Source organism: Podarcis liolepis (genome assembly GCF_965112155.1).
Source record: "Podarcis liolepis genome assembly, chromosome: 10".
Classification (NCBI taxonomy): domain Eukaryota; kingdom Metazoa; phylum Chordata; class Lepidosauria; order Squamata; family Lacertidae; genus Podarcis; species Podarcis liolepis.
The window spans coordinates 46,877,999-46,901,546 of record NC_139562.1 but is presented as its reverse complement, the minus strand read 5'-3'; the positions used below and the strand labels follow the sequence as shown (position 1 = coordinate 46,901,546).

General features: G+C 42.0%; 1 protein-coding gene across 2 annotated transcripts in view; it reads right to left on the bottom strand.

Moving 5' to 3' along the window:
• Positions 1 to 23,548, bottom strand: part of PPM1H (protein phosphatase, Mg2+/Mn2+ dependent 1H) — an 88,223-nt gene that overhangs the window by 25,505 nt on the left and 39,170 nt on the right. For both annotated transcript variants that reach the window (XM_083463599.1, XM_083463600.1), the window contains exons 3-5: positions 21,480 to 21,824; positions 13,799 to 13,911; positions 3,144 to 3,228 (exon numbers count right to left, since the gene is read on the bottom strand). In XM_083463599.1, coding sequence (XP_083319725.1) covers positions 3,144 to 3,228; positions 13,799 to 13,911; positions 21,480 to 21,824 — 543 coding nt within the window. The remainder of the gene's footprint in view (positions 1 to 3,143; positions 3,229 to 13,798; positions 13,912 to 21,479; positions 21,825 to 23,548) is intronic.

Here is a 23,548-nt window from a genome sequence, read left to right as displayed (position 1 = left end):
GGAAGAACTGTGGGAAATAAGTCATAGATGGCTCAGAGCTTAGAACACAGAAAGCAACTTCTAAAACTGGGATTGGTAAAATACTAGAAATTTATGGTCTAACTTTTTTTTTTGCAAGTCATATAGGTTCAATGGCTTATTTGAGATTCCTCTTGCTTGTTGACAAGAGCCTAAGTAATACAATATTCTCTTTTTCTTGTAATAACTAAACTGTTATTTCAATTTGTGGACAGGCTTAGTGCTTTTATATATAATTTGCAAATAATATCTTATGTGCTTTCTTCAGAAACTGCTAAATGGAAGAGGAGAAGGGAACATACTCAGGCACTTCCCTGTAGCAATTTTTTTTAAAAAAAATTGATATGCACGAAATCACTTTTATTTATTAAAATATTTATACCCTGCCTTTCCATTTGGAAATCCTCAAACTGTTTAGCAAGAAATATTAAATTAAGAAACAAGTCACATGCACCTTGCTTTAATAGGATACCAAAGAAAAGAAGCAGATTAAATATGAAGGGAAGGGGAGGGATGGAGAGAGGAGAGAATCAAATCTAAGGATAGGACTTCTGAAATGTATTTCTTCCTTGCAGAATGTTCTGTCAATATTAAGCTATAACAATTTTAGACAACCGCAAGGAGAAGTGCGTGAGTGAAAAGTGCTAAATCTAAAAAGTGGTACAGAATACTCTTGGGAGAAGTATTGACATTTGTTTTTGAAATCATCGATTGCAGGAGTACCGTACTTGAAACCCCTGACCACAAACCAAGCCTAGTCATAAACCTAACAGCAGTAGGTGAGAACTGGTCAGAAATACCAATGGTCCTAAAATTATCTTCTACATGTTACTTCCAGTGCATTTGAAAGGATCTCTCTAATGTGGTTTCACACTTCTGGTATCTCCCACCTACTTCCTTTGAACGTGATAGCCATAACCCAAGCGCATTTGCTACATATGGAGATGCAGTAAACAAACAAAGGTAAAGAAAAGAGTTAGGGGAAGTAGCATAAATATTTTTCAAGGCAGCTGCTATTTTCAGATCTAACCAGAATGAACATCAAAAGAGGCTGAAGGGGGGAAAGACCCTCTCAGGCAATGTTTTATCTCTGCTTTCTTCAAATGAAACCCCACTCTCAAGATGCTACAGATCCCTGCTAATTTAAAAGACAAACACGTTGGGGTTTTTTTTTTTGCAAATGTAGGCAGCATAAATATTTATTGCAGATGCTTTGTATTCATCACTGTGAAAAACGAGACTCCAAAAGTAGCTCTTCCCTCTGAAATGTTTCAGACTCTGGCAATGTAAACAGCAATAAAATCAGGGCACAGAAGAATATAGTCGCCTCCCCGCAATCACCACAACCACACACATTTCTTTCGGCATTTATAGCCAGCGAAGCATTGTTCTACTCAGAGCGAGCATTTCTGAGAAAGGAAAGGCCATCTGGCCTATACAAGCTTGTCCCCATCAGCTTCTGGGCACAGTGGGAGAGGACACTAATGACGACACGCTGGTTTTAAAGTCAAGTTTCAGAGACGGGGAGAAACAGGCTGGTTTGGAGCATCTGCCTGAAGTGCCAGTTGCACTGGTGGAATTTAAGGCACAGGCCAGATGCCACAGCCTGACAAAAGGGATTTTAGGGTGCGTGTTTTCTTATACCCACAATGGCAGCTGAAAGGGCAAGGATGACCATTGCTGGGTTACCCTTCCAATATCTGCCAATTCTGGAGAGCATAATAAATTGGGTCAGCTGTCAGTTCTGAAAGATCCAAAGTGCCCTTTCTCAGAGCAAGCCTAAATGTATCACTATTATTGATACCAAGTAGGGCTGGGCAATATATCAATATATCATACAAAACGGGTTAAAAGTTCACATCGTGATAATTGTTTCATAATATTTGAGCTGGCAATATATCGCCAATGACAATGTGTGTAAGGGCTAGGCGGTATCTGGTTTCCAACATTGCAATAACTCACCAGCTAAACATTGCAAGGTTACCACCAGGTAAACCTAACAGTATCAACAGCTAAACAATGCAATCTACCACAATGTCTGAAATAAGGATGTGAACTATACGGAGGCGAACAGAACAATGTCCTGGCAACTGCAAGTACGTAGGGAACTAAAACGGATAAATGACTATATTATCAATAATCACACACTCGGTTTCACCAGCAGGCAAGCCAAAATGCATCACAACAGGACTTTTGGTTTGGGGCTTGGCTACCAAATGGTGGTAATGAGGACAATCCAAAGTATGGTGATGAGTCAAATACAAATAATCTTGGACTGCCAGACTGCCATGAGTCCTCACAGGCCACTGCTGCTATTGCTGTCACTCTCTATCACCACCACAAGGCCTTGCAGGTTGTCACCGCTACTGCTGAAACGTACCACGGTCGTGGCAAGCTGTTTCTGCCACTGCTGCATCTGCCTCCTAGCAGACCTGCTGGCAGTCTCAAATTATTTGTATTCACTACCATTTGGAAGCCAAGCCCAAAACCAAAAGTCTCATTTGGATGCATGTTGGCTTGCCTGCTGTTGAAAGTGACTACTTTTTAAGATGCTGTCTTTAGACCCTTAAGCATTAGCAATTGCCAGGACATTGTCCTGCTTGCCTCTGCGTAGTTCCTTCCTTATTTCAGGTATCATGATATATCGATATATCACGATGTTCAGCTGGTAATATATTGCAATATTGAAAATCAGTTCTCAACCAGCCCTAACACCTACTTGCCAACTCAAAATGTAGTGCAGATCCCCTTTCCTACAGCCTGATGGGAATGGGCCAGCACATCTCTCCATCAGCTTTGCTAAAAGACCAGTAACTTTTAGTTCCTCCTCTTCTTGAAAACCTTTCCATTACGGCTAGTCATTACAAGAACTCTGTGACTAAGAAATCGTGACCGAGTTTGCTTTTCCTTCCTCCTCCATCCCAATTCCTTTTCCTTTTGGATGTAAGCCTGTAAGCCTGACAGCAGGGTATTTTCACCCACATTTCTTCAGCCTTTCTTGGCTGAAGTGTGGGATAACAATATAGTTCCAGAAGGGCAGTACAAGATTCATTTCAGATAAGGGCTGAGAAGGTGATAGCTCAATGAACACCACCACCCACTAATCCAAATCTTTAGGCCCTTACCAGATACTGAAGACGCTGACGTTCTGTTTCTGGAGTGAATTCTGAAGACATTGGAATGACTTCTCCATTTCTGATTATTATTGCCCTGCAATATAAAAAACAACAACACACAGTTAGGGAGTGAAGGAGAGCAGTCCCTTTGGGTCCGTATTTTAAAAAGCCTAGACCCAACAGTGTATTACTAAAATTACCAGACACACTACTTTTCCATTGTATTTAATCCAAACATTAAGAAAAGCCTATTTGCCTAGGGGACCTTATAACACAGATTAGAGGACAAACCAATGTATGCTGCGGTATCTTTGTGGTGTCTGGTGTGCTGTAAACCGTCTGGCTTCAGATGACTCATATAAGTTGCTTTCCAGTTGTATGTCATGTCAGAACATAACCATTCTAGCAGCAAATGGAGATGGCATAGCAAATCCTGTCTAAACAAAAATTTAACTAGGTACCTGCCAAGGGAGACAGGAAATGGGATGATTGATAACTGAACTGTCTCTCTCCCTCTCATCTCAGAAAAGCCTACCTGCAAACACCAATGGGAAAAGAAAATCCTCTCCAGCAATGGGCATTTTCCTGTTATTTCCATGATATAACTGTCACTCTAAAACCTTATGAAGGAGACATCAGACAAAAAGCTATAATTTGATCTTATATGACCTTGAAAGGTAACTGCCCCAATAGTGCAGTCAGGATGTTTGTTGCATCCTAATAGTTGGAAGTTCATTCTTCTTTATGTTTACAAGTTTTACCTCTTTGTGTAGTCTGGCCCATTATTTGCTCAGAGAAAGGGAAGGCAGAAAATGGCAAGAAAAGGGAGGGGCTATGAAGGAGAGGAGGACACGGGTGGCGCTGTGGTCTAAACCACAGAACCTAGGACTTGCCGATCAGAAGGTCGGCGGTTCGAACCTCCACGACAGGGTGAGCTCCCGTTGCTCGGTCCCTGCTCCTGCCAACCTAGCAGTTCGAAAGCACGTCAAAGTGCAAGTAGATAAATAGGTACCGCTCCAGCGGGAAGGTAAACGGTGTTCCGTGCACTGCTCTGGTTCGCCAGAAGCAGCTTAGTCATGCTGGCCACATAACCCAGAAGCTGTCTGCGGACAAATGCCGGCTCCCTTGGCCAGTAAAGTGAGATGAGCGCCGCAACCCTAGAGTTGTCCGTGACTGGACCTAATGGTCAGGGGTCCCTTTACCTTTAGCATGGCCTTTCTCAGCAAGTTTTGGATTATAACCTACGGCTGCCATATGTCTGGAATTTCCCGGACATAACCAGGATTTGTCTTTTTTGCAAATAGCGTCCAGGCAGAATTTCCGAAAATCTGCCAAAATGTATGGGGAAAACTGGGCGTAGGGCCACAACTTTTGTGCCCAGATTTTCACTTTCTGAAATACAGCAACCCTACTATATAACTCCTATCAGTTGGTTCTGTTTCTGTTTTAGTTTAGAGTTTGATAACATGCTAAACTGTGACTAAACTGTGGTTAATTTTAAGTAGATAAGGAAAACAAGCAAGTGTAATTAATTATGGTTTGATGTTAAGCTTTCCCCCCACTAACAATAGTTAAAATGAACAGCAGCTTATCCAGGTTCAGCTGATACAACGAGCTGCAGTTAATCTAAAATGAGAGCCTTTTATCTCCTATTTGCAGCCCCACCGGTGGAGGGTGAGAGAGGAAAAACTCATTATGTCTGAACTAACAATCTGATTCCACAATAGGTGGATCAGATGTAAGTCTTTCATTCATTTGAAATATTGCATTATGGTTTTATGCGAAGCAGAGGAATCGTCTCACCAGCAATTTATACAGGACTTGTTTCGTCCCTTGTTCTCTAGAGTCTAGAGCAACTGACTAACACACACACACACACACACACACACACACGGGTAGAGACCCATCGAAATCAATAACAAGTCCTAAGTAAGTAATGACCTAAGTGGGTCATGGTCATTAATTTCAGTGTGTCTACTCTTGAGTGAAAACCTTTTATCTATAAGGAGCCTAGAAATGCTTATGCAGTTCTCATGCATAAGAAAATGATCACACAAAGTAAAACAAAACAGAAGTAGGGCATTGTGATCTGGGAGAAGTTAATACTGTGGAAGTAACCTAGAATGATCAAAGAAAGGTTTATTCTCAAGAGTGACTGGCTACCCAAAGGTTGTTTCAGTTTGTTTGTTTTTACTTCTTGGACCCATAAAATCTATTTTGAAATGGTCTCAGATGACCAGAGGAGCAGGAGGAGTGATACTACACTGAGTAACACAACAAAAGTCCAATGCACCCTTTTCTACACTTTCAATTTTTCTCTGCAAGCACAATCATTGAAATAATGGTTTAAAGCAAAGGTAGAGTACTAATGTATTTCACTTGGATTCAATGTTTCACAAATATTTAAAATGTCAAAGACTTGCACGAAATCATAATGCACCTAAAGCTGTATTTCACCGGCGAGAAGGGCAAACAAAATCTCTGAAAATGACACTTAGTGGCTGGAATCCAATGAGCAGCTTTAATACCCAACAGGATTGTTTGCTTTTACTTTCTACTTTCAATGGCAGACCACCACCGCCCCTTGCCATGCCTTCAACCTGATTTTGAAATGCCCCTTAATTTCTGGAGAGGTTTGCCATACAGAATTCGGGGTGGGCATGGGGTTTTGAAAAACATATGTTCAAATACCTCCCAGTCACACTGAACAAACTGCACAGTTCTTTGGATCCAGGCCAGGGTATTTTTCTTTTTAAAAGCCTGGAGGGAAAAGCTGTTTTATCATTTCAGAAGGGAAAAAAAGAACCAAAGATCTTACAGACTGTAAGGACAAGAGAGTAGTTATGCCTGCCATACCTTGAGAGTCAACCTAATTTTTTCTCAGCCTACATTATTTTATAGATGACTGGATTTTTAAAAATGATCCTGAATTTTCAATGAAATTAATTATTATATTGGATTGCACATCACCAACTTAGTGCTTAGCAGCTGTTTTGGACTATAAGTCCCATCAGCGCCAGCCAATGTTGATGGGAGCTGTAGTCCAAAATATATGGTGGGGACTAGGGTTCAAGAAGGCTGTATGTTATGTGTGTTATGTGTTTTTGTTTTTAAACCATTTATTATAACTCAGGCACTCTCGTTAAGCAAAATACATGAACTACCCTACTACATTTCCATCACCTCCTTCCATTCACCATGAAACCTTCTTGCTCTGTAATAAAAATATCGTAGCTCCAGATCTTTATTGGTTCTTTCCTGGAAAACATAGGTACAACTTGTGATTAAAGATGTTGCTGTTGTGCCCATCTATCTGAATGCAATTACTGCCTGTGAACAAGCCAGTTCCAAGAAATGAGAGCGTTTTTCAAAAGGTCAGCCTGTTTGGACAAGGTAGCCCAGTGATGAAGCTTCAGAAAATGCCACCCAACTTGAAATTGTAAGCTAACCATAGGAAAACTAAGAAAAACAGGAGTTATCCAAATGATATAAGTGGTTGATTGATTGTGCCCAGAGTAAAACTGAAGATAGAATTTTAGAAAATGGAATATATAGATTTTTAAAAATAGCCATACTCAGAAATACAACTATTTGTTTTATCAAGCATGACAACAGCAACACCTAAGACCATTAGGCATAGTACAAAAATGAAAAGTGAAATGGACTATGTCCTCAGTCTTACAATCTGATCAAAGGCATGATGGAGGAAGGCAAAAGAACATCATCCAGAAAATGCTGGTTGAAAAGTGGAAAAAAGGTGTTTTGAAGAGGCACTTGAATGTACTAATGGACCAAGAGAGTGAGATGTCAATTTTAAGGGCATTTCTGCAGTAGGGAGAAGCAAGCAATGAGGAACGCAAAGAGGATTTCTTAACGGGAAGGGAACATAACGTAGAAAAAGAAGGGAAAAGAGAAAGCAAGAGATAAAGAAGTTCTGCAGACATTTTCAAAATATGGTAAGCTTAAAAGGAAGCTGAAAAGGAAGGACAAGGAAGCCAGTGAAGTCAGCCATATAAAAAAATATAATGTTGAATTGTTTTTAATTATATTGTATACATCATATACATACACTGGGGGGAGGAGATAAGTAGGGAAAACGCCAAATGTACGATGGCCAGGAGCACTGGAGACAGAAAGCTCAGTGACAGGGAGAGCAACAAGGAGGATGTTGCATGAGTCCATGATAGAAATAGTAAGAGTTTTGATACCGTGAGTAGGCAGACAAGAGCAAATCCTAGATGTATCAGTCAAGTGAAAACGGCATGAAGTGACCACAGGATGGACAAACAGGCAAAAGGAAAGAGAAGAATTAAGTAAAGTAGAACTTTTAGGAGTGGTTTCATGCATAATGCTTGCAGCATTTAAATGCTGCAGTTGGTTGGTAGGCAGATCATGTACATGTGTGGATTCAGGGTCAGGTTGAATGCTGGCTTCAAAGAGCATATTATTTGGATATAAAGTATTGATCTCTCAGGCTGAAGCTGAAGGGCATGCTTCTGGTTCTTCTGAAGACAGGATTCCACAAACTTGGGTCAACAGGTTGTCCCAGAAGCTTTTCACCTTTGTGCTCACGTTTATGGCTATCATTGCATGTGTTACACTTGAGGTTCTTTGCCTGGCACTTCCAAGTAAACTGAACGTCATGGGTTAAGCTGATGTTTTGTTGTGGGCAGAGGAAGGAGGGATGACTGGAGTTTGTTGCTGTTACTGCAACTGTTAAAGCTGAAATTCAATAAGCCTTAAATAAATTTAGAATTAGGAGGAGATAACCATCAACTAAGAGCTTTGATCACTGGACAGACCCTGTTAAAGGCTCTGCGTGGGCCATGTGGCAGACTCATGTGGCTATGTGCTATTCAGCAGCTGCTATGTCGCTGTTATGACATTTGAATTGGCCTCTAATCAGTCTCAGCAGATGCCTGCCCAGTCTCATCCAGACTCTGCCAGCAGCACTTCTACTGCTGACGACGACAAACCCTTTCTGTAGAAATGTTTTTTGATTCACGGACTATCAATTCAACACACACACAAACACACTTTAGAGGCACTTTGACAATTACTTTAAAATGCAGTCAATGAAAAGTACAATCTACTGAGAGATTGGGCAGTTAAGAGCGTTAAAGAAACACTATCCGGCTTCGTAAATTTTCTGTGGCCTTCAGAGGTGGGATCCACACCTGGTAAGGCATTTGCAAAAACATTCTTCCATCATTAACATTTATATATTTAGAGTCTGGCAGAATGATTAAATCAACCAAACTGGCCACTAGAAGCGTTATGTCCTAAATTAATGCAGAAATTTGATCATTTCATTTCAAGGCAGGGTTGAACTGACAGAACCGTGTACTTCAAAACCCTTAAATATGTTTTTGAAGGAAATATCTAGATATGAAAACTACTGGATTCTAAGAGCCAAGGCGACTCAATCTGTCATACTCTGTACTGACATTTTACAGTCAGATTCTGTAGTACCACTGCTAGATGAGGCAGGCTGACTTATGTTGGTGAGATGAGAACATCAACATTAACTGAAGGGCCCTCAGTGATTAAATACCCCTACATAAGGTGCTCCATCTTGAACAATACATCTTTCAGCCCAAAGATACATCTTTCAGATTAAGTGTCTTGTTAGTATTTTTAGCACAATACATTACAAAAAGACACATATTGTTTCAAACAATTAAATGGAGTGATATGGTACATCCTTGGTCTACATTAAGAAGAAAACAAGATATGTGATTCATACTCAAGTCCCATCAAGAAAGTTACTGTAGGGAAACCTGAAAGTACAAGTTCCAGCAGGGGAGTCTTTAGCATATGCGCCAACAGGGTGCAAAGATCCGCCCGGCGCCCCCATGTCCAACAAGCACCGCCATTGTGAATGACAAGCGCCACCACTTTGGTAAATGAATGCACAAAGTCGAAAGCCCTTTAGTGAAACAGTAGGTATACATTTTGGTAATACCTAGGTATATATGTATTTTGTTTTTCTAGCTTGATCAAAATTATTTATTATTTCATAACAGGTTAAGAGCTTCAGCGGCTTCAGCGATGGGCACCTGCCCCCCCCCCCAGAATTCAGTGCCCAGGTGCCCCACACCACTTGCACCCCGAGGTAACGACGGCGCTGAGTTCCAGTTGCTGTTTTTAAAAGAGCTTTTATACCACTTTGTGCTTGTGGAGACAATCATAGGGATATGATGGCAGTAACATGTTAATGGGTGAGAAACCAGGATACAAGTAATAAATTCCAAATAAATTCCAGTATTTCAAACCTTATGACTGTCCCACCCATGTTCAAATTGCTGACTTGGATGTGATCCAGAGCTCTTTGCAAATCAGGGGCCAGTCTCAGAATTGTGCACTTTCTCTTTCATTTCTTTGTCAGCCTTACCTCTTAGTTAAACCACCCTCATATGTTTCAAGTCCTGGAACAAACAGCATACTTTTTGAAACGTAAATCTTCTTTGCAGTGGGGATGCTCACAAATTTGGCTCATAATCGCTGATCCATTTGTTATTTGAGTCTTTATGGGATCCTCACATCTCTTTAATATAACACTGGTGCTAACCATGGCTCCCCCCCCCAATCACTTTGTTGTTGTTTTTGCTATGGTTCACAACTTTAAAAAGAAAAAAGACTTCTGAGCTGAACTGATGAATTTAAGGAAGACACAAGTTAGGCCTATTGGTATTCCTATGATCAAAACAACAGGAAATTTCCCTCCCCCTGTTAAAGGAGTATTCACAGCGTGCCCTGATTCTATTGCACACCTTTTCAGCCAGAAACGATCTGAAACAGAAGACTGAACTGCACATTTTTATAAGGTATACTAAAATCTGGCAAGAAGTGACAGAGAGAAACCATTTGGAAAACTCTGTTTGACAGTGTGTTATGAATTCCGAGCCACAGGGAGGTTGTGCTCATTTTGTCAACAGGCAGTTGAACATGCAGGTGAACCTGAAGAATCTGGCTTCTCTGAAGAGGAATCCAATATGTGCCAATTGCAAAAGAAGAAGAAGAAGAAGAAGAAGAAGAAGAAGAAGAAGAAGAAGAAGAAGAAGAAGAAGAAGAAAGTGGGCAACTGAGCAGATGGACAGAATAAGGCAAGGGGACTACATTATGTCAATATAAGTAGATTTTCATTATATGGGTCAGAAAGCAACCAAAGCAGAGGAAACTGAAGGCTAAAGAAAAACTCCCTCTCCCCTAGCCGTTTGCTTACTATGGCAGCTAAACATGCACACAGAATCATGCCTGGACTGCATCCACTGATTGTTTACAGAACATAAAGGAGCAGCTGAAAATAAGCTAAAAACTTTTCTTTTCTTTTAGCAAGCATATAATTTTGTTATTTAAAAGTCTGCTGATTTTATCTGTATATTGGCAATAATCATTTTCCTTAGATGTTTATAAAATCTCTTAAATCAGATATTTTCAACCTTTTTGAGCCCACAGCTCCTTTAACCAACTACATTCTTTCTGTGGCACCCGTGTGGGGCTCAGGAACCCAGTTATGTCACCACTTGCCTGCAGAGCCAGCAGCCTCTCACCGTTTTTCGAACACCCTCCCTTGTGGAGTGTTCCCTTAGCCTTCTCTCCCCTATTCCTTGGGAGTCGCCTGGGCAACAGCTGCTGCCTCCCCTGGTCTCTGAGATGCCCCCCCCCGTCCCAAAGAGAGGTGCCTCCCAGAGCCACCCTTCGCCTGTGGAGCTTGTAGCCAGGGCTGCTGCAATAAACAGCTGTGCAAGCCTTGGGGAGGCAGAGATGCATCCGAGGCAGAGGACATCCAAGGAGGGAGGGAAGGAAAGAGGGACAGAGGCCAGTGCTGCCCGCCATGGCACACTGGTTGAAAACCACTGCCTTAAACAAACAAACAATTACATTGCTGTTTTCTAGTAATGGTTTAAAAACCACTGGCTTACTTACTTGTAATATGTAGTAGTATGGAGGCTGAGGCACCGTTCAAACAAAGAATCTGTGTTGATTTTCTCCACTTGGATTAATTATTATTATTATATTATAATTATTTATTCAATTTATATCCTATCCTTAATTCTCAAGGATGCCAGGATGGCAAACACATCTATAATAGTAGATAGATAGATAGATAGATAGATAGATAGATAGACAGACAGACAGATAGAAGATAGACAGACATTCTTTCAACCAGCACTTTCAGCCATTTTTTAATTCCCTCATCAATAAGAAGAGAGACAGATACACCTCACCAGAGAGAGCATTCCACAACCTTCCCTGAAAAGGCCCTCTCATGGGTCAAGTCCAAGCAGGCAGCCCCCAGGTGTGGCGGTATCACACAGCTGCGTGGAGAAGATCTCACATGAACCCAAATGACCACATAGGGGAATGATGGAAGGCATCTCCTTAAATTGTGGTAACTTGGAGAAAGAGCAGGGGCACACATGAAAAATGGATAAAGGAGTCTCCATAGATTGGGTCAATTCCTCTACACACCTACACACACACAAGCAAACACACACACACACACACACACACACACACACACAGCTTCTCTGTTTGTTTACATGTCCAATAGCATAACCATATATTAAAATAAACAAAGTTTTTTTTGCATGAACCAGTCATAAGTAAGGACAACATTTTTGTTTCATGTGCTTGTTAGGGAAAACCTTAATGGGAGATTATTATTCTTTTGTTTCTTCACTGGAGTGCTAAACTAGAAGAGTGGACAGTTTATTGTTGGCAGGTGCAAAGCAAGAGCAGAATTGGTAGGAGGGATGGAATGAAGCCAGTGTCTAATCATAGTAGCCTCCAGTTATTTTTATTCCCCCCCCCCCCCACTTTCAATACCTCAAAAGATGCAGTGGACGGAGACAAGCCCAGATAAGCAAATGAGTATGCAAGCCAGCAAACAGTTTGCTGGGCTAGGACATACCTGTCAAGCAATGCAAGCAATGCTGAAAATCAATTTGTTCTGAATTCAAGCATGAGCAGCTTGCAAATCAGCTACCCAGTTGTCTAGGGATGCGAAGGGATCCTTTATGCTTACTCTACAAACAGAATTCTCCTAAAATACATTGCAATGGTGGGAGGTAAAGAAGTGACGGTGCTTGCTGTGTGTCATCTGAATTCCCGGATGCCACCTGAAACTGGTTATCTTCCCTGGCACTTAAAACACATCCACTCACCAAGCAAGCATCCTTGTTTTGGAAGTTACACAGGGTGCCCAAGCAAAAGCAGTGATACCATATCATAGCTCCTGCTGTGTGAAAAGTACTAGAGTTGCATTCCTCCATGATCCTGCTCCACTACCCTGTGGGTCTGCAAGCTCCCTCTCCAATCGCAGTGTGAGCTGCTGTGACATCACAGAATTCTCAAAAAACATTCTGCCTACTGAAGGAAAAGATCCACATACTGAAGCAATGGGCCAATATGCGAGGCTGCAGCAAGAGGAAATAATGGTGCAAGGAGGCAGATAAGTAAAATATTCAAGGGAGAAGTGGCTAATTAGAAAAAGGCGAGAGGGGCTGAATTGTGTATTGATCCAAAACGACAAATTTCTGGCTACAGATGTGTAACAGCTATTACAGCAGAGCTGTAAATTCTTTACTGTAACAGCAATAATTTAGTCAAGAGCTTATAATGCACATGCATTACAGTGGTACCTCGGGTTACAAACGCTTCAGGTTACAGACTCTGTTAACCCAGTAGTAGTACCTCAGGTTAAGAACTTTACCTCAGGATGAGAACAGAAATCGTGCGGCGGCGTGGCAGCAGCAGGAGGCCCCATTAGCTAAAGTGGTATCTCAGGTTAAGAACACTTTCAGGTTAAGAACAGACCTCCGGAATGAATTAAGTTCCTAACCAGAGGTACCACTGTACAGTGCATTGTACCTAGCACTGCTGAAACATTAACGGAACAGTAAACAGCAATGCTGCAGTAGGGAAGGAAAAGCTGAAAGAACATTGCTGAGGTTGGTGCCTGCATTTCTTTATGCAATTTCCGAATGACAGAAAATCAATGCTTTGACCTTGATATCAACCCCTTTGAAAAAGAACACACTGGAAAGTACTCTCCTCCACCCATCTCAGGAAAGGAGACGTTTGCCAAGAAGACACAGTAAGAGACTTTGGATAAGATTCAGGTATAGATTGTTACCGTATAAACCAGTTGCCTTTATATGTCAAAAGCCAAGAATGAGCTAAGACCATCTAATGTGTGAATAAAAAAGGGTCATATTAGCTCTTCATCAGGTTCAAAAGAAGCCACCTCGTTTTTTTGGAATGTATCCTGGATTGTACAACAGGACACTTGCTTTCCATCTGAGAAAAACTTTCCTGTGCTCCATCCTTGCATCAGGAAAAATCTCATCTAGATTTGCTGTATTCCAGGACTTCTGACACCAATGCACTTTGATAGTTTGGACACCAGAGCACTTGATAGATGATGGGTTAGATATTTTAACATTCACCAGACAGGACTGAGTCATAATGCTAGCTTCCAGCAGGTTGGTAGCTGCTGCTTACTGAGAGGAGAGTTCAGTTCTGCTCAGGAGCTGCTTGCTGTGTTCCTATAGGTATCTGGTTGGCCACTGTGAGAACAGGACGCCAGGCTAGATGGGCCCATGGTTCTTTTCTTACATGTTCTTAACTTACCAAGAAACGTGAAGAATTGTGCCTACCTGCTATCGCCAGCGTTTGCCACGTAGAGCTTTCCTAGCAAACACACCACAATGAGGGCCGTACAGCCGCCAGATATATTGTACACAGCCCTTTCTCGCTCTATCTGCAAGTCCTGAGGAATAAAAGAGAGAACCTGTCAGAATTTAACGCAAAGAACCACATACTGTCTTTCTTTTCCCAGTGAGCGGTTAACGCCGTCTGAAGCATAGTTATACTGAAAAGCAGACAATGCTGGATTTTCTATTTCAAAAATCAAAGAAGTTATGGCAAATGTTTGATACATAGCAGAGGAGACCGGAGACTGAGGAAGGCAGTGAGAAGCTGACAGGGAAAAGGCGGAGGAGTATAAGAAAGATACAGAGCTAAGCAGCAATTACCTCATGGACAGAACAAAAGGAAAGCCCAGTCTGCATGTGTAGCAGAATGGAAGCAGGGGAGTGGGCTGTATTAATTCAGAGTGCAGGTCAGGGATGTCATTTTTCAATGGCATGTTAAAAATAATTCCTTGCAAGGAAAAAGATAGCAGATTAGTACCCTAGTTCCCAACCCACTCCTTGCTGTAATAGATTTCTGCTAGTGAGGATTATTATTATTATTATTATTATTATTATTATTATTATTATTATTTATGTTATTATTACTACTACTATTAGAGACTGCCTGTCTAGTTTTGCCACCTGAGGCAAAATGGGAAGGTGGCCGCCCACATGTGCCTTCTGCCTACCCCCACTGCCCCTGTTGAAGTCTCACTTATTGGGGTCACAGGGCTTCTGGGTTCTGGCAAGATCTTGAAAGAACCCTGTGAGATCTCACTGGAAGTGGCTGCTTCTCCTCACTTCTCCTCCAACGGCAGCAAGGAGGGGGCACACAAAGAGGCAACCTAAAGAGGCAACCCTGAGATTTCACCACCTGAGGCGGCTGCCTCAGTCTGCCTCATGGACACAGCCCAGCTCTGTTATTACAACTTCTGCACTGGGAAACTATCTAAGAATGCAATTCCCTCTTCCTGTAGACTGAAGTGGTATGGTCTATTCTACTACCTCATTCTGGAGCCATGTTTTGTTTTAGGCAAGTAAGAAACCACAGGAGGAAAACCAATAGCAAGAAGAACCATTTTGAAACTTGGTAAAGCTGCAAGCCTAATCATCTCAACTCAGGACTAAGTCCTATAAATTCAATGGGGCTTACACCGGGGGAAGTGAGTTTAGGATTGCAGCCTTATACATAGGAAGGTATAATAAAGGAACGACAAAGAAACACACACATTCAAGCCAAGTCACATTCTCACACTCTAGAAGCAGGGTTTCCTAAACTTGGGTCTCTGGCTGCTTTTGGACCACAGTTCCCATCATCCCCACATTTAAGCCAGCAACTGCTTCAAGAAAGTCACTAGAATATTCAGATCTCTGCACAACATACCAACCATTTCCATGGTATTGTCTTTAGAGCATGAAGTGCTCTGTGGATGTTGGGTCATCCACAATTAAGAGGCAGCCTGGAGGCAACGCAATTAATGCTTATATAACAAAAGGCATTGGTTGGGAACCTGAGCACCCTCTCACCCTGCCATGGTGCCAACCAAAAGAATCTCTCAGCAGCTGTTCATTTCAGACAAATCATCCACTGTATTTCAACACAGTTAAAATTCACCTTCTACCTAGTTTGGCCCCCCAAGCCAGTCATTCCTACCCTGAGTTTAGAAAAGATGATAATTCTCCATGAAGTATGAAATAAAAATTTAACTGCACAATGGGTGGACTTCTGAAAAGCACACCTCACCACAAGGGCAACGATTTGCTGTTATTATCTTATTCACTCCGTTTATATAGATAGCTCCGCCATAACAGGAGGAGCCCTCTGGGCAGCTCAGAACTCTCTCTCTCTCTCTCTCTCAAACGCCATATAAATGAAAAACATTTTTTTAAAAAATAAAAAAACCTGAAAGACAAAATTTCAAACTCAATTGGTCAAATGCTGACCAACAAATGGTCACACACATAATACAACTGGAAAGCATAACTTAAGTTTTCATGACCAGAGGTGCATTTAAACATTTTCTACCATTACGCACACTGCAGAAAGGGTTGGGAATGAAGTGGCAAAATGGACTACCATTTTAGGCTGCAGGCGGAGGTTCACTTTTTAAAATGTTACTTATGCAAAAAAAAAACCTCCTGGAAAGCAGACTAGCTAAACTTCAGAAGGAGTTTAAAAACTTTGTCCCTTTTATACTTGATTCCCCACTCCCACTCCCACCGCTGAAGGGAGTTGTTGGGGGGGGGGGTTAACTGTGAGGGGGCACTTCAAAATAGTATCTGCCACGTGCAGGGAATCACTTCTGAATTTTATCCTATCATTTTGCTAAAAAGTCAATACCAGCTCTGAGCTACTTCCGAGCAGGAGCATCCAACAAGGTGACGTAAATTACAATATCCATCATCTCCTGTCAGAATGACCAACAGTGAGAGATAACAGGAATTACTGTCCGTGTCCGAAGGGCACCAGGTTGCAAACCTATGTTGCCCATTAACAAATTTGCATAACGTACCGTACTTTTCCATGTATGAGACTAGGGGTTTTTTATGTGAAAAGAATGTTTTAACATTGGGGTCATCTTATACACGGGTAGTGCTGAGTGTATTTTCTTAATTTTGAGTCCCCCAAAATAGGGGGCGTCTTATACACGGGACATGTTATACCCAGAAAAATACTGTACATGTGCCAAATGTGCATATCCAGCCTTTTTGCTTATTTTCTTTTTTTTTTTTTTTACAAAAATCTTGTTAAGATAGCTGAGGGAACAGAATGCATGACATTAGCAGGAGTATCAATACTGAACGGCTGCCAAAAGAGCCGAGTTGTGTACACATAGCACACTGCCAAACGGGAGACAAATACATTTCCTCACAAAGAAGATCGCACTTGCAGTCCTTTTTGCAGGCCCCCCAAAAATACAGTGGAATCTATTCATTTCGTTTTTCCACGCCCTGGGGTGGGGGGCCTGAAGCAGGCCGTTTGTCATTATAACTTGGATTACATCCCTGGAGCATTCACAAGACTGGATCAAAATGCGCACAAACCAACCAACAGCTTTGCTTTCCACATACAGTGGTGCCTCGCAAGACGAAAAGAATCCGTTCTGTGATTCTCTTCGTCTAGCGGTTTTTTCGTCTTGCGAAGCAAGCCCATTGACGGATTAGCGGATTAGCGCTATTAGCGGCTTTTAGCAGTTTATCAGCTTATCGGATCAGCTGATAAGCGGCTTAGCGGCTTAGAAAAGGGGGGGGAACCTGCAGGAACTCGCAAGACATTTTCGTCTTGCGAAGCAAGCCCATAGGAGATTCGTTTTGCGAAGCACCTCCAAAACGGAAAACCCTTTCGTCTAGCGGGTTTTCCGTCTTGTGAGGCATTCGTCTTGCGGGGCACCACTGTATTAAAAACAGCCGATTTGTTTAGCAATTGCCATTAGTCACCTGCCATTTAACGTTCTTAATTATAAGAATAGACTTCTCACAGGAGAAAAGAGTGGCTAGTGGTTTGTTCCCTGGCCCTTAGCTACATATTCCCCTCTCAGGTCATGTCTTGCCCCAGAAGGGCATCCCTGCTCCCCTTATGGAAAATAAATGTATTGAGGGCAACACACTGTAACAAACAGTAGCCATGACAACCAGCGATAAGACACACAATTCGTATTGACAACCAAGCCCCACAGTCATGCTTTCAGATCCAGTAGGCACCAGGTTAAGTAGAGCAATAGGAAAGTTATTTTGCACGTGAGATAGTTAAGAGGACTGCTTGGCAGGACTTGGCAGCAAGCAGTCCCCAAGTGGGCTGAAGCAGGGTATATGGATTGTAATGCTAATAGCATCTGTCACAAATAACATTCTGTGCAGTTCAGAACTGAGGGCTCAATCCCATTTGCTCTACGAATTTCTGTGATGGTTTTGTGACAGGCACAAGCTGGAGCAAGACGTAAACTGCCCAATGAGGCCACCTACTGGCTCAAGTGTGAACTGCACTTCAGGCTCCTCCAGACAACGTATTTATTCAGTATTCATCGTGTTTGATGAACACAGAGGTATAAAAGCACAAAGCCCTCAAAAGCTACTGAAGTTGTTCATATCACAAAGGCACTAAGTTTATCTCCCCACCGCTTTAATATTTTTATTGTACGTTTTGTTAAATTCAGCGTGGAGAAGCATTCTGGAGGTGAGTCAAATGGTTTATTATTCTTAGCCGAATTTATTTTTAATACTTTTTAAAATAAATAAATAAAAGCACACACATTTGAACATGACCCGCAAGGAAATACGGCTGCATGCAGTTTTGTTCCTGTGCATGCTTAAAGTCATCAAAAGTTGTTAACTCTGATAAATGGCAATACGCAACCTGGGCATAATTATTATTTTTCTAGTTGTATGTGCTTTTACATCTAATCGCTTCAAAACTCACCAATGTTAAAATAAGATGTAAATAGGATTTGCTGCACTTCTATAAAGAGAGGGTTCTAGTGAAGATCAAATCCCCTGCATATTGATACGCAAAATAAATCAAGAAATTCGGCGTGGCAGTGCAGTAGCACACTAAGAGGTGCCATTTCCAATCCTTGACATCTCCTACAAAGTAGGGCCACAAAAGACCCCTGTCTGAAACCCTAGAGAGCTGCTTCCAGTCGGTGTAGGCAATGCTGATTCAGAAAGAGGCAGCTTCCTATATCCAAATCTGATTAAAATCAGCACACAGCATCCATTTGCAAAGCAAGGACCATATCTCAGTAGCAGAGCATTTGTTCTGGATGCAGAAGGTCCCGGGTTCAACGCCCCACATCTCCAAGCAGGGCTGGGAGAGTGAACCCTGGGGAGCTGCTGCCTGTCTGGTTAGACAATACTGAGTTAGATGGGCAATGGCCCGACTCAGCATATAAAGACAGCTTCCTGTGTTCCTACAGATCCTGCATGCTTTACAGTGGTACCTCAGGTTACATACACTTCAGGTTACATACGCTTCAGGTTACAGACTCCACTAACCCAGAAGTAGTACCTCAGGTTAAGAACTTTACCTCAGGATGAGAACAGAAATTGTGCTCCGGCAGTGTGGCGGCAGCGGGAGGCCCCATTAGCTAAAGTGGTGCTTCAGGTTAAGAACAGTTTCAGGTTAAGTACAGACCTCCGGAATGAATTAAGTACTTTAACCTGAGGTACCACTGTATTCTGAACTCAGGAAACCAAGTGAAGTTTTGTTTACCTTTTGAGGGGCAGTGTAATGGACGGGACATAGGAGATTAGTACCGCAGGGGAAGAGTTGTGGGTAGTCAGGAAGCTCCCTAAATAATGGAGCTTTTTTACATTTACTGGCCCTAATCCAGCTCGCTCTGTGCATAAACAAAATGTGATCGTAAGACAAACTGCCTAAAAAACATGGATGAGAACACATATCCAAATGCACACAGGACCGCACATCCAATGGAAAGCAATGAGACCAAATGCTTCAGACTGAGAATGGAACTACGGTCAACAATCCAGCAAGGAAGAGATGCGCATCAGCCCAATTCACACACATGTGTGAGCCTGGCTTTCCCAAGAGAATCGCCTTTGTTGGGTCAGGGCAGGGTGGACCCAAATGGTTGACCAATGAGAAAGCACGGGGCGGAGCCTACCTGATTTTGAGGCTCAGCCCAGAGGGGGGAGATAGAGGAGTCAGAGTCCGAGCCAAGACTGAGAGGGAACAGAGTGACACCGTTTCAAATATATTTTAAAACTTGTTTGTGTTTGAAATAAACTTTAATCTTCATTGATAACTCTACCTGATTGAGACTCAGTACTTCACTGGGGAGCCCTGGGATTTCCCCACAAAATTGGTGGCAGGGGAAGAATAAAGTAGTGGTATACAAGTCAATAGTCCGTGAAACGAATGCCAAACTACTCAAGCAAGCCACCTCTGGATCAAACCTGTGGATTTCTCAAACCCATCCAACTGTATGGACTAAAAACTGCCCATTTTAAAAAGGTCATCCTCAAGATTTTGCACCTGCTTTGCAAATTCCTGTAGGTGTGAATGCAAGAAAACCTAAAATGTAAAACTAGCGTTTTTACCAAGGGGTTTCCAAGTATTAACTTATTTTTTTATATTCATCTGGTGAAACCAATATCTTTTTCCCCCCACATAGTTCAGTAATATTCTGGTTTTCTTGCTTAATTGTCAATCAATATGAATGTTTTAAACAACTTTTAATTTTATCTTGCTAATTCATGCTTCTGCCCTCAATTATTTTTCAACCCCAATTATTTTTAAACAACAGGGTCTCTCTAAGGCCTCTGAAGCCGTCTCAAAGAAGGGAAAACCACAAAAGATGTAACCTATGGAGATGATCAGAACAGTAATTATCAAGCAATTTAATGATTTAGTTACTGAGAACAATTTAATTATTAGCAGCCAGTGGACACAAAGGAGGAAAAATTCTGCAAAGTCTGTAAGTACAAAGAAAGGGCTGTTTTTTTCTCCACCATAACACATGTGATCAATACGACTTGCAAATGCAATCTCAGAATCTGATTAGTCTCCATAATTCTTCCTAAATTAATGTTAACACATTTAAACAGAACTCAATTCATTCCCTATATTTCCAAAGTTCAAGGGTGACTGTGAATTTAACAGCAGGTTTGGGGGAACCTGAAGGTTTTCAGAAATAAAAATTTAAAAATAAAATAAAAAACCACCCTATTGGAAAGACACCCAAAAACTGTCTCATGAGAATCCTCAGTGGCTACAGAGTACCGACTGATTGTTAGGGCCAGAGGAGGGAGAAACAACAAATCAGAAGGCACAGAATGGAGTGTCCTAGAGAGGGGAATGGTTGGCTGATGGGAACATGGCAACATTTTGTCATAGCTTCCATGTGTAAAATAAAATTTCCAGCTTCTCACATAAATACATTCCAAGAAAAAACAGAGGCAGAGAGAGGGAGAGAGCAAGAGGGAAAGAGGGAACAGGGTTGCAACTTTACTCCAAACCATGGTTTATGGAGGAACCGTGGTTTGCAATGGTACACAATGTAACATGGTTAACACAGGAAGGGGGGAAAGTGGTCTATAAAGTAGAGATGAGGAACAGGAACAGTAGTTCACAAAACTAGTTTTGGAGTACAAATCATGATTTGATAAAGTCAGCGTTACATTTGTGCTGGGGAAGATGATGCAATGCATCAGATACTGGCTATAAACTCTGGTTATATTCTGTCATCAACTTAGGGCTCTTCAGGTGAAGTCTACTGCAGGCCCAGCAAAGAAAAACAGGTCTACGTTAACTGAGCCAGGCCACAGATTCTTGGGTGCACCACTGCAATAGTTGCCACATGGATCATGACGGTCGCCTAACTCTAAACCAGTGTTCTGTGCCCTCTTTTAGACTGCAACTTGGAAGCTCTCACCGGAGACACTTAAGGCACAAACTGTGTGCCCACAATTACTCATATTAGGACCGTTATGCAGGTTTCTAGTGGAGGTTCCTTTTGCCAGTAAAAGCCCAATAATACCATTAAGAGGATTTATTTATCTTTAGCAGACAAACTTATTAAATGTGCTGACGTTAGCATGTCAATTCCCGCTCCCCCCCAGCTGTACCCAAAACAACAGAGAAGGATCCTACCATTAGCCTACTAAGCACAGCAGAAGAGACACCTACCATTTCCCTGAAAGCTGTCTCAATAGCCCCCATAATGAGGCACTCGTGAGATATCTTCTTCTCCGTAAAGAAGCGAGTCGGAGGGGTGCCGGGTGATCCCGGGGCGCCAACACTCCCCCGTAAGGAGGCTGCTCTGGTTAGAGTTCGGGTGTTAGCAGCCATGCTTTCTGGCTCCTCCCCCAGGCAGGTCGGGGGAGGGACGGCCGAGTTCTTCAGGATGTCCACAATCTCCTGCAGCTGCTCTGCAATATGATGCTGAAGCAGCTTTGATGCTACAACAGCCGCCCCAGATCCAGCATGCCCATCAAATAACGACCAGTAGTGGAAAGATACGCCGTCCGATTCCTGCGTAAGTATTATTAAAACAAAACAACAACATAAATGAATGGGGTTTCAAGAGTGGCTCCAGTCATGAACAAATGCATTTCCCAATGCCAATTCCCAATTCCAAGGATGGCTCAATCATAGATAAACAAATGCATTTCCCAATTTCAAATCGTAAAATTTTCAGAGAGAGAGAGAAAGAAAGGTATTTGCAATGTCTCCACCCGCCAACTACGGAAAGCATACCAAAGGGTCAGGTTTTAGATAAAATAAAAAAATTCCTTCTAGTAGCACCTTAAAGACCAACTAAGTTAGTTCTTGGTATGAGCTTTCGTGTGCATGCACATGAAAGCTCATACCAAGAACTAACTTAGTTGGTCTTTAAGGTGCTAGTAGAAGGAATTTTTTTATTTTGACTATGGCAGACCAACACGGCTACCTATCTGTAACAGGTTTTAGATACTCAGCCTTAATTCGTTGAAAATAACTAGCAACCGCTAGCCTCGTTTTCACTACCACCACACTGCCTATAAATATCCTATTGTGAAAGGGAAAATAAATCCCAATCTTCAGCTATAGTTTAACATACGTAATCATGTATGTTAGCAGAAAAGCATGTTCTGTTTTAAAAGCTGGTCATTTATAGTCATTTAGTTCCCTTTGTATTTCACCCCTGAGACAGGACATCCAGCAATACTAACCAGTTTTACTGTGGTTCTGCCGCTGGAAAACCTGTAAATCTAGTACCAGGTAGTTTAAAAAATAATAATTAAGTGATACCTTTGTGTTATTTTATTTATAAAAGTATTTTATAGGTAAGCTAAAGGTAAAGGACCCCTGGACGGTTAAGCCCAGTCAAAGGCGACTATGGGGTTGCAGCGCTCAACTCGCTTTCAGGCCGAGGGAGCCAGCGTTTGTTCACAGACAGCTTTCCAGGTCATGTGGCAAGCATGACTAAACCGCTACTGGCGCAACGGAACACCGTGATGGAAACCAAAGCACACGGAAATGCCGTTTACCTTCCCACCACAGTGGTATCTATTTATCTACTTGCACTTTTTGGCGTGCTTTTGAACTGCTAGGTTGGCAGGAACTGGGACAGAGCAACAGGAGCTCACCCCGTTGTGCAGATTCAAACCGCCAACCTTCTGATCGGCAAGCCCAAGAGACTCAGTGGTTTAGACCACAGCGCCACCCGCATCCCTGCTAACTGGCAGGTCTACTCAGAACTAAACCCCAATGAGGTCAACGAGACTTACTCCCAGTGCATGCGTGGTCAACAAAACTCACACCCTGGCATGCAGGGTTTGATTTTCTGAGCACAATTCAATATATATGGATAAACACTCACTGTGTGCATCTGACCAAGTATCCCCTGGCCTGTGACAATTCATTGCACAATTTTATTTTACAATTAGATTCATACACTGCTTTTCCACCCAAGGCCCTCAAAGCAGGTTATGACCAAAAATGAAAACACAAGCCTCATTTTATGAAACAAGACTGGAGTAACCCAAGACAAAACAAGATCAATCAGGTATCTGATAACTATGCATAAACATTAGATTATTAGCAGCAACAAAAAAACAGTAAAATGCAAAATTTGAAGTTTGGCTGAATGAAGAGAATTAACAATACAGGGAGCGTGTGTGTGTGTGTGTGTGTGTGTGTGATAATTAAGAAAAAAGCACATGTCACAGTACTTAAAATTGCTTTAAGGAGTAAACCAGTACATTTCCAAGCTA